This window comes from Gopherus flavomarginatus, chromosome 3, assembly GCF_025201925.1.
Source record: "Gopherus flavomarginatus isolate rGopFla2 chromosome 3, rGopFla2.mat.asm, whole genome shotgun sequence".
NCBI lineage: Eukaryota > Metazoa > Chordata > Testudines > Testudinidae > Gopherus > Gopherus flavomarginatus.
In genome coordinates this window covers 52,555,019-52,567,490 of record NC_066619.1, presented here as the reverse complement: position 1 = coordinate 52,567,490, position 12,472 = coordinate 52,555,019, and the positions used below count along the sequence as shown (strand labels likewise).

The 12,472-nt window shown below is 37.2% G+C and overlaps 1 protein-coding gene across 8 annotated transcripts in view; it reads left to right on the top strand.

Moving 5' to 3' along the window:
* The window catches only part of SSBP2 (single stranded DNA binding protein 2), a 548,369-nt gene that overhangs the window by 500,418 nt on the left and 35,479 nt on the right, over positions 1-12,472 (top strand). For 6 of the 8 annotated variants that reach the window (XM_050944828.1, XM_050944825.1, XM_050944824.1 and 3 more), the window contains 4 exons: positions 139-198; positions 2,898-2,964; positions 3,174-3,244; positions 7,506-7,597. In XM_050944828.1, coding sequence (XP_050800785.1) covers positions 139-198; positions 2,898-2,964; positions 3,174-3,244; positions 7,506-7,597 — 290 coding nt within the window. The remainder of the gene's footprint in view (positions 1-138; positions 199-2,897; positions 2,965-3,173; positions 3,245-7,505; positions 7,598-12,472) is intronic. The other 2 variants (XM_050944826.1, XM_050944823.1) reach the window with 1 other exon arrangement.

Below are 12,472 nucleotides of genomic sequence, written 5' to 3'. Positions count from 1 at the left end.
TAATGTACTAAATACTTTTGTCAAAGTATGTAAGATGAGCTCCTGAGATTTGAGGATCACAGGAACTATACATGTAGTTACTACATAAAACATTTCTGAACTAAATTGAATTCTTTGGTTATGTTCCTTTTTTCATAGCCTTTTATGTCCCCTCGATACCCTGGAGGTCCAAGGCCACCTTTAAGAATACCCAATCAGGTAAGAGCCTTGTATCAAGGACACACATTTATGGGTCGTGGTTTTCAATCTTTTTTCATTTGTGGACCCATACAAAATTTCGAATGGAGGTGTGGATCTCTTTGAAAATCTTAGTCTGTGGACCTACAAGGTTTGCAGACCACAGGTTGAAAACCACTGTCTTAGGGAATATGGTATAGTGGTTAATACAGGGGACTCCTGAGTTCCATTTCTGATAGTTCCATCGACTACTAACCTCTGTAACTTCTAATTCACTTAACCTTTCTTTTCCCCTTTTTGCCCAGGTATAAAAGGGTATATTGATATGTACTGCATAGAAGAGATGGGTAGCTTAATTAAAGTTTATTAACTGCTTTCTCATCTGTACATGGAAGGGTCTATATACTGTAAGTGAAAAGTTATCATTGCTTTAAACATTTGTTATAAGTATACTGTAATTCAGTATGAAATAAATTCCTGATTACTGTACCTTACAATAATATGTTACTCAAAGACATTCTAGCATTTGACTTTTACTTTTTTATATGTATATATTTCTAAATTGTTTAAATACTGGCAGGTAAAAGCTGGATGTGGTGAATACTATAAAAACTACTACCAACCTGCTGTTTTAATTTCAGAAGCTATTTTTGTCTGCACATTACATTGTTTTCAGTTTAGAGCTATAGCATAATCTCAGTGAATTACAGCCCTTGCAATTCATTTACATTATGCCACATTCATGAATTATCAGTTTGGGCAACATTGCCTATCATTAAGTTACAGATAATATAAGCAGTACATGAAAGTGATAAACTATTGTAATGCAATTTTAAAGTTGAAATTTTGATTACACAAAAGTCAGTAAAATCATAGTTAAAATTCCCATGGTAACCATAACTCTTCCCTCAAGCACATGCATTATAGTAGGCTACTGTCTTACTTGGTCACACAGGAAAATGTGACATACTGCTCAGCAATAATACAATATGGTACAATGGAAGGAAGCTGCACTTCTTAATATAGCCATACATGTTCCAAATATTGCATGAGTCAAATCTCTAGGCTGGGTGTCTTACACTAAGGACTTTACTCTTGCTTCCCTACATGCCACCTGTCATCTCTGGCAGAGGTGACCAGATCCCACTTTGCTGGAATTTGACCTTCCTCATGTTTTACCTTTTGCTCCTACATATCATCTGGAACTTGCACCTATTGAAGTAAATGGTAATGCTCCCATTGACTAAAATGGCACAGGATGAAACTCTCTATCACGGATCTGCAACCTTTGGCACGCGGCCTGCCAGGGTAAGCACCCTGGCGGGCTGGGCCAGTTTGTTTACCTGCCATGTCTGCAGATTTGGCCAATTGTGGCTCCCACTGGCTGCGGTTCGTTGCTCCAGGCCAATAGGGGCTGTGGGAAACGGCATGGGCTGAGGGATGTTCTGGCTGCTGCTTCCCACCACCCCCATTGTCCTGGAGTGGTGAACTGCTGAACCTGCGGACACGACAGGTAAACAAACCGGCCTGGCCCACCAGGGTGCTTACCCTGGTGAGCCACATGCCAAAGGTTGCCAATCCCTGCTCTATATGTTCCATAAATCATATAATGAAATACACTGTTGTGATGTATAATCAAAAGGGAACATTGTGAACGTTACCTTTGAATTTCCTGACACTTCTGCAATTAAAATCTCAACCTTAGGGTGAACGCATTGTATGTGTGAGTAAAAGTATAAAACAATAAATATATATTCATATATATGTAAAATAATAAAAATTCACCACAATCTTATATTTCTTTGCAGTCAAGATAAACTGATCAGTTCCTTCATTAAGCAATACCAGTGTTACCTGATCAGATGCGTGTAATAACACCAGATTTACTTACTCCAGATAAACATTTTTATTATGAATAAATTAATTTTAGTTGGCTTTTGAAACAGCATTCCAGACTAAGATCTGTTCTTGGTGAAGATTTTTGTAAGACTATATTGCAGATATTCATGCAAAAGGCTAGAGAAATTAGTTGTAAATCTAATTATCTTATAACAAACTCAAAGGACAGATAATAACTTGGGGATTATGCTGCATTTGAGCCAAGCGGGACATAATAACACATTATATTTTCATGCTTGAAGGCACGATTTGGGACTAAGCTGAGTCTCCTGTTTCCATTGTAGGAGTATAGAGGGCATATCTTGGAACTAATGTCCTTGGATGGTAAGGCAGGATGGAAACTACAACATTCCCCACCTCCCAGCCCTATCTTACCCTGCATTTTGAATACCATCCAGGTGGCCTATTTGTGGCTGCGCATCTGAGAAGACACAAAGCCACCTTTCTAGCCCTGGAAGGTAGCTGTTAAAATGATAGAAAGAGAGGATGTCAAAATTTAAATATAGAGAAAACTGACCCCAGCATCAAGAAATGACATTGCCCCATGCTCCATAGCCAGGTGGGATACACAATACAAGAAAATTAGGTAAAAATAAATACTAAATAATATTCACTTTTAGCTGTTTAAGTCAATGGAACTCCATGAGGCCACAGGGGGCATGGATCCAATGGTAAGATCTTGTCCTGTGTCTTTAGCAGAGTTAAACTTTTTGCATTACACTTGGCTCAGAAACAGTTTCAAAATTAAAAACATATTTACCTGAATTTTTTGTTTAAAATACAATGTATATCTCCTCTTAACATGTTTTATATATGTGTAGGCACTTGGAGGTGTCCCGGGAAGTCAGCCATTATTGCCCAGTGGGATGGACCCAACACGACAACAAGGTAAAGTGCCTGTTTATTAGATGTGAAAAATATGTTCAGAATATCAACCTTTCTTTTTCTTTTTTTTTTTTTTGTTGCATCCAGCACCTCTTCTTTTAAAGTCCACTGCAGCTGCGTAAATGCTTTTCAAACCATGAAGCGATTATTTGTCAATAATTTACAAGCGTTTTTATGCACCACAGGTGTTAAAGTTGTGTAATTTTTTTCAGGGCATCCAAACATGGGTGGGCCAATGCAGAGAATGACTCCTCCAAGAGGAATGGTTCCATTAGGACCACAGGTACCTTGCATAAATATGTGTGTCTATATTTACAGTACGCATACATATGATATTTTAGAGTCCTTTTTGTCATAGCTGTACTAGAATTAAAGTTTAAATATATCAGCACTAAGAACATTTTTAAGGGATTTTCTCTCTATTATAAAAATATATTCTCAGTTAAAACTTGACAAAGTTGCAAACTATAAAGAAAATTTATTTACAAAATTTTATAAAGACTGATTTAATTTATTTTGAATGATACAGCTGTAATTCAAATTAAAAGGACAAATAATATTTGTCCATATAACTCTAAAACATTCAGAAAACCTAAGTTTATTCCACAATTAATGGATACTATGGTCTAAACCTAGGATTTTCAGAGGTGCCTAAGCAGTTGGCTCAGGCTCTTTTGAAAATCTTAACCTTATTGTTTATATTATTTCGGAGGGAAAATTAGCCCCACAATACAGTTAAAGTATTCATAGTCTGTGTAGTAAAAACAAAACTAATTAATTTTTAGAAAGATCTTTCTCTAGCCTCTAAATTTCTGAACACAAATTCCGCACTCTAGATTTTTTGGCATAAGATTTTAAAAGTACACAATTACTCATACAGTATGTGAATCGTGCCTGCATATCACCTATAAATACCAATTGTTAGCCTTGTCTTTCTAGATCTGCTTTTCAAGAAGAGCAGCAAGCTTGAACATCTGGGTTCAGCCTTCCTCCCACTGCTGACCTGGTTATAGTTCCTTATATAGATATTCCTTCACCAAGGGTGTGAAAGTTTTTTAGTAAAAGTTTATACATTTTCCACTTGCAAGAATGAAGTCAAGTGGAAATTAAATCTATTCTGAAATATCTCCAAAAAGGTTAGCCCAGTGGATTGTCCATTCCTTATTATCACTTTTCCTCAGTAACTCAGGTCTGTAACTTTTTTTTTTTTTTTTTTTTTTTTTTTACTTTTTATCGCCATTTTGGCCTTACATCTTATTCTGAAGAATATTTGGGTTATGTTCATCCCTCTACACTTTGATTTCTTCATTCAGATATTTTCTCTTGTGACTTCTCTGTTCAATGGGATCTATGTTTATTTTTGAATAACTAGGTGTTAAAAGTGGGGGTGAACTTCCAGCAAGCATGATTCCAGTTTCCTTCCTCAGTGTCCCCCTTCCCAGCTCTGACACCACAGAGCCTTGCCTGTGTCCCTGTTACCATTCCTTGTTACCACTCCCCCCCCTAGTGAAACATGATTCCAATTCCCCTACCCTCATTCCCTGTTCCCATTCCCCCCTTACTTCTTGATTGACTGCAGACTATATAGTAAAACTTGAGTTCTGCTTAGCTGTACCTTAACCAATCATTTTACTGAAATTTAACTAACCAGTCCTAAAATATTGTAACGTGATTATTTAACCAGTTATATCCCACCACCTTAATTGGTTTAAACCCAACAAAATTAATTATACATCAGACAGAAACAATCACAGAACCAGACAGACATTATACAGACAAACAATAGGGAAGTGGAAACTACAGTGATAGAATAATACAGAAATGAGGGTTTTACACCCAGCTATAGATAAGTGAGTTCTTGCCAGACAGGATGCTATCAAACTAAGTTTTCTTTAAATCTTTTAGGCTCTTCCCTTTCTCTGGAGGTGATAGATCCAATCTCCTTTCTAACTGCCCCAGATTGCCTTATTTCAATGTGACCAGTTTGGAATGTGAGGATGTGACCGTTCACTTCCCAGTATATGGATGCCTCTGCTGCTTAGCCAAAGGCTTTAGTTAGGGTATGGCTATACTTGAAATTTCAAAGCGCTGCCGTGGCAGCGCTTTGAAGTGTGAGTGTGGTCGGAGCGCCAGCGCTGGGAGAGAGCTCTCCCAGTGCTGCACGTAAACCACATCCCTTACGAGTGTAGCTTGCAGCAGTGGGTGCCTCGCTCCCAGCGCTGTGGCACTGATTACACTGAGGCTTTACAGCGCTGTATCTTGCAGCGCTCAGGGGGTGTTTTTTCACACCCCTGAGCGTGAAGGTTGCAGCGCTGTAAAGTGCCAGTGTAGCCAAGCCCTTAGCCTATGAACAGGGCTTTAGATTGTCAAAGTGAGAAAAGGCCCTTACACCGTCAGACAGTGATTTTGATTCTTTCTTTTATACCTCTATAACTAGCTAAGTGATAAGAATACACCTAAATTCTTAAAGTATAGACCTTTGCAGACAGGCCTGAATATCTGTATCCTAATATTGTGCTTGGGACAGGGAGACTGAAAACACAAGTTTGCAACTTTTTTTATGTTTTATTTTAAGTGAATTCTTCCTCATTTAACAGTTGGCCATAGGTACAATAGTTAGTTTTTAGATAATGGACAACAAAAAAAAAATACAGTGAAAGGGGAAAGGAAAATAAAACAAGGAAAAATAACTAAACAAAACCAACTTTATTAAACTCTGCTTCTAATTGTTAGTCAGACTCCTTCATTCTTCACTGTCCTCCAGATTCCTCTCTTCATCCATCTTCTCCTCATGGATTTCCTTCTTAGCAGCAGCTGTCCCAAATTTACCCTAATTATTTTCTGTCATCTTCAACAACAGGCAAGCAGTTGTATATAATTGTAAAGGTTTATGTTTACTAAAGGTGCCAAATGATTTTAATTTGATTTCTCTCAGTTCAAGTTCAGTAAGGATACCTGACTAAAATGCTTCCCGTCGAGAACTTGTAGTGAGTTCTATAAAGATCTTAGGTCCACAGACTTGGTTCCTTTGTCAAAATAAAGAAAAAACAACAACAAGAAGATGCTCCAAAGAAGAAAGGTGGCTCAGATCTCTGAAATGAAGATGGAAAAATAGAATTAAATAGCTTTACAGTTCCTCCAGAAATTGATATCATTTTGGTACTGTTTTGGTACAGGCAGTCATCAAAAACATGAATATTTAAAGGGAGCACAAGGTATCATTCCAGTTGTTTCAGAATTAGCTTATTAGCTTGATACACAAACCATGCAAGCCATCTATGTCTAGAACTCCCATGGGCTTCAATGGGAATTCTGAACAAGGAGCACTTGCAGGTTTGGTTTCTAGTTTACAACAAGAGAACCTACTCCCAGAAGTCCTTTCCTGGTTCACTTGAAATAAGTTTTTTGTAATTGAAATATCTCTTTTCACTATGACACATGAAATATATGATCAGGTCTGCATATTAAATCTTATTGTCAGATTGCTCCCTGGTCTGCATAATTTGATGCTCAAATACCCTGGAGCATGGATTTGTGTAATAGACTGCTTTGGAGAACTCCAGTTAAAGTTCACTAATCCAGTTATAATATAACTAGAGTGAGTTGTAGTTACATTATTGCAAAACAGATAACAGTAATGACTTTGAGGACATTCTGTTCTCTTAGGTAAATGATTGTCTGCCCGACTTCCTCAAAACACAATTTTGCTTTTTAGAAATTGCTTTATTATACATACATTTGCCTAAGATATCAGAAAAACCCAATAGGACTGGTACAGTTCCTGCAATAAATGATATATGTGGGGTAAGGCAGGTTGTTCTATTTACATTTAACTGAAAAAATTGACTAATAATTCAGTCTTCCAGGAAAATAGCGCATTGTCTAGGCTTTTGTCAGTTTATGTCATGATCTAAATCTTATTTGAGCACACACATTGGTTTTATCTATAATAGGGCTTTGGATAGCTCATTTATAGACATTTCTATGGCATCCATTATACTATCTGAATAATTTTCATGTTAGTTGTCTTAGATTGGTTACAAGAGGAGTATAGCAATCATTTTATGTGTTACAGAAATGAAATATATTGTAATATTTTCCCATGGAATTATTAATATCCTGTTCGTTAACCAGATTCAATTAAAAATAATTCTATCTGAATTCCAAACTGTGGAACTCACCTCAAAAAATCTATTTTTCTGTCCTTGAATGAGTTTTCATAATATGAAAGTTGAACGGTTATTGACTCTGATCTTTGTTTACCATTGAGTTTGCGACCATGTATCCTAAATCTTCATGGAATAATTAGCATTTCAAGTATGCTTAGTACACATACATTTTTAAGAACTGTTAATACGTGTAGTGTGCTAAGCATACTACTTTTTCATTAGGAATAAGAATTCTTTTTTTAAGTCAAGAATGGAAACTCCTGAAAGAATGAATCACACTGGCCTATCCAATCAACAGGTGTGTAGGGAAGTCATTAACCTGCTGTCCTTTCTTCCCCCCCTCCTCTTTGGTTTTGTTTTTTTGTTTTGTGGTAGTCTGACCCTTGGTTATCATTGCAGAACTATGGAGGTGCAATGAGACCGCCACTGAATGCTTTAGGTGGCCCTGGAATGCCTGGAATGAACATGTAAGCAAAATAATAAATTATTATCACTTTTATAAAAGTAATCTTTTCCTGTTAAAAGAAAAAAATAATTGTGACATACATAGGACAAGGGAGAATGTGTTTTGATTCATTAATTAATATTAACAGTTGTGACAAAGTAAGGAAAACATCACAGCAGTGTCACTCTTGTGCAAAGCATCTTTTACAGAATTACTTGTTTTTTCCTTCCAAGTCTCTCTAAATGTTGGGTTTGTTCTACAGGTCAGGGTTCATATATTTGGAATATCTTGTTAGTGTGGCCCACCATATTCATCTGTAGATTTATAAAGAGCCTTGACATTAGTTAGGTTTGAAGGTTTATTTCACTGATTTAATAGTAAAAGAGTTTGCCATCAATTCACACACAGAACATTTTAAAGAATAGTAAGGTTCTGATTCAGATCTGTAAAATCAAGGAAGTGCATAGTATGGACAGAAACAAACCCTTGTCTTTAAATACATCATCACAAAGGATACACAATAAAAGAGGAAGGACCGGATTCTCCATTCTTTTATATTGGTTTTATGCTAATATAATCAATGAAGTTACACTACATAAAACCAGTGTTATGCGGTGGACAATCAGACATGAGACATTTTTAGTGTACTACGTGGCATTCAAGGACTTCTGGGGCTAGATACTCAGTTGGTGTAAACTGGTGTACACTGATTTACACCAGCTATGGATTGGGTCCATGGAGTATAGTCCTCTCTTGATATATGTAGATAACTCGTATTTTCCAAGTCTTCAGAGCAACTTCAGATGTCAAACCACTGTTACTGGGTAGAATAAGTTGAAGTTGCACCAAAGCTAAGGCCTTCAGTTCAACTCTCCATTATCAGCTCCCCCACTGCAAAGTACTGCCCCTGCTGGCATTGCTCCACGCCTGCCCCAGGCTTGAAATTTGGGAGGCGAACGCCACCTCCTACCCCCTAAACTACACCATATTTAAAAGTAGGGGGCATGGCCTCCTGGTGCCACCCGGTTCCAGCACCATTGCCCCTCCTCACTTCTATGAAGGTTCCAGTGCCCTTGCTTCAGCACCGTACTTCTGGTTGAGTTAAGAGTGTTTCTTAACAAGTTGGTCATGACCTCCAGGAGGGTCATGAAAGATAGGGAAATCTCCCTCCCTTCTCCACACACCCCCTTACCCTTCAACAGATCAACAGACTGACAGAAATTCACACACCAAGGCTTATCGTTAATATATTTTTACTCTTACTTTTATAGTAAATTGGAAGGAAATCATGAAAGTTTTTTACTGAAAATAAGGTGTCGCCAGCCTGAAAAGGGTGCAAAACACTGAGTTAGAACACATCTTGCAGAGAGACATCTGATCTTGTTTTAAAGATTTCAAGTAATGAAAGATCCACCACATCTTAGATGTATTGTTCTAATCTTCAGGCAGATCTTGCATTTTTGAAGCAAATAAAATAATTTTAAGGTTTGTATTACTTTACTACAGATATCTTCTGTTGCACCCAGGACAATTATTGGAAATTAATGTAGATAAAATAACTAGATATTTGAAATCAAGTATAGGTACAACACAAATTGTAGAAAGGGTCTCAAGAATGAGATTCCAACAAAGGAAAACAAAACTAAACTATTCATTACAAAATTTGTTGCTATTTAATAACAAAAATAGAAATAGAAGCAAAAAAAGTATTTTGAGGATACTTGTACACATGAGAGAGACTTTATATAGGAAAAACAGACAGGTTGCTGTCTCAGAAAGGAGCTCCTCACCTGCCAGTTAGCAGAAAATGAAACAATCATAGTTGAAGTACAACTTCAATATCTCAGCAGTAGGTAAGCACACTTTTTCTTGTGTTGAGACAATTGCACATGGCTAGCTGTAACACCATCAGACCCCAATCATTGGGATTAAATCTGGGACCTCTGGAGCTTAGTGCATTAGCCTCTACTGCATGACCTAAAAGCCACATGGCTCTCAACTCAGGCTGTGGAGCAGTCTCATTAATACCTCTCTCTCTCTCTCTCTCAGTGGTCTCAGTGCCACTAGATGGGACAGAATCCCACATCCAGGAGATGTGTGGGTTATACAGCCGCACAGTGAAGACGGAGGGAAGAAGTGGCTTTCTTCCCACCTTGCACATAAGAGTTACCCAGAATTGTAGCTCCTGTACTTGAAGTACTCAGGAGCTTCTATATGACATAAAGAAGGCATGAAGTAGCCAGTCATAGCTCCTTCTCCCTATGCTTCAGCCAAGCATATGCTGTGCTCTTTAAAGGCTATTGGTAATTAACCTCCCTCTAGTGCAGGGGTAGGCAACCTATGGCACGCGTGCCAAAGTTAGCACGCAAACTGATTTTCAGTGGCACTCACACTGCCTGGATCCTGGTCTGGGGGGGCTCTGCATTTTAATTTAATTTTAAATGAAGCTTCTTAAACATTTTAAAAACCTTATTTACTTCACATACAACAATAGTTTAGTTATATTATAGACTTATAGAAAGAGATATCTAAAAATGTTAAAATGTATTACTGGCATGCGAAACCTTAAATCAGAGTGAATAAATGAAGACTCGGCACACCATTTGTGAAAGGTTGCCAACCACTGCTCTAGGTGCAACTGACAATGGGAGCAAAATACCTGTCATTGTTCTTTTGTGTGGCGTGGCTTCACACGGCCCTTACCTTAAAGGCACAAGCTAGCCCAGAGTGCTGGTATTAGAAAGCTATGCTTTAGGGTATTCTGATCCTTTTCATTTGCTGGATCCTGGACCTTGGAAAGGAGTTCTGTTATATCTCTTGCCTTCAGAGAATATGATTTATCAGTAAGAAATTTTTCTCAGATTGTCAGAGTGAGTAATTTTTCTCTTACTATCAAATGGAGTTATGTACACATATCAAAAGGAGAATAGAGGCTTAACTCTGTATTTTTGCTTTTGCAGGACATGAAGCATGAGGCCCAGCCTTAAAGTTATTGATGTCACTTGTGCATGAATTTCTTTAGCATATAAGTACTTGTACTGTGATATCATAGCACAGATGCATTGTACATATTAACACTAACATTCAGTTTCAGTTATAGAGAGCATCGAAGGATAATCCACATCCTGTAGCAGTAAATGGACCCAGATGTTTTAGCGATTCCTCCTTTAGATTATCTCTTACAATTTATGCAATGCATGATGTTAAGCAACATCTGTGTACCTTATCTTCCGTACTTGTATTTCCATAAAAGATGGCAGCTTCCTTATTGCCTTATGCAGGGTGCATAGTTTAATTTGCATTTCCTTTTATGCAGGCATAAGCTTTTTTGAGTTCAATGGGTTTGACTCTCTGGCAGCATTAAAATATGAAGAAGTAGCTAGTCTGCAAATCCAATAGCCATTTTAAAGTGTAATGTCTCCTCTGTAAGCAATTAGGTGGTACAACTCAAAAGGAAGCTCTCTTGGTAGGATGTTAAATATCTACCAAGTTTCATTTTTGAGATTTTTCCTGGTGTTGCTTTGGCTAAAAATAGTGCATATTGTGTAATCGGTTATGACAAGAAAACTAGCCTGAGAACTTATAGACAGTGTTTCAACCCAAAAGGACATTTTTCTTAGTAGGTGTAGCCTTGAAAAATAATTGCTTACATAGCCTAAACGTCAGTATTTCAAATGTGATATATATTTGTTTCATACATCTTTTTAAAGAAAAAATAATTACAGTAAAATCTGCAAGTGTCCATGTCAGAGTTTTCATTGTGAACTCACTTCTAAGGAATATAAATCTCATCTGTAGAAGTTTAAGCCCAAACTTGGCATGATAAGTCTTTGTAAGGCAGTATTTTTTCATACAAAATGGGAGCAAAATAGCAAATTTCAGGGAATAATGTTATAGTTCATAAGCTTATTTTAATGGCCAGTGTGAACCAGACTTTTTTTATAAGGTGCTAAGAACATTTCAGTATATACCTGAAGAGAAAAAAAATTTCCACTCACTTTTTAGCTCATAAGTTTCCTTTATAGAAAAGCTAAAACGCACACAAAAATAGGTATTCAGGTATTTGGTTTAAATTATTCAGTATTCTGATAGAATACAGTCACACATAAGGAAACTGAAATATTGAACATTTTTTCAAATACTAGTACAAATAAATAATTTGAGACTTATTTTCAATATGGCAGTGAAAATTGATATCTCCTGATTCACTGAAGGAAACATCTGAGTTATTGTTAAAGGGGTCCTCAAAGAGATAACATCCAGTAGTTCTGTAAAAAATGAAAGTATGGAAATGATGACTGTGTTTCTAAAGAATGCTATTGTAATTAGACATATGAGTCTTCTATATATAAAAGATTATATTGTGAAACTGGTCCATTAATAGTAATGTTTTATGAATATGTCGAGAGTTCCATAATAAACATTTATTAGAAGGGGGGAGGTGGGGAAGCTGCTCACATTGCTGTAAAGAACTTTGCAGCTGGCTAATTTTAAAAAAACAACCAATATTCAACTCCATATAAACATATACCTCCTGGGCAGAATCTGCCTTGGTGCTTTTTGTAGCTTTCTACATAGAAGTTTCTCCTATGATTTCTAGTAAATTTGCAAAATCCAGTACCTTGTCAGATGCAAGATGAGCTTTCACTTAGTCTGCTTCGTACTTTTTAAGTATTTACATTAATCCAGATGTAGGAGGGTGGTGAAGCACTGGCATGGGTTACCTAGGGAGGTGGTGGAATCTCCATCCTTAGAGGTTTTTAAGGCCCGGCTTGACAGAGCCCTGGCTGGGATGATTTAGTTGGTGTTGGTCCTGCTTTGAGCAGGGGATTGGACTAGATGACCTCCTAAGGTCTCATCCAACCCTAATATTGATTCTATGTATTCCGTGTATTTT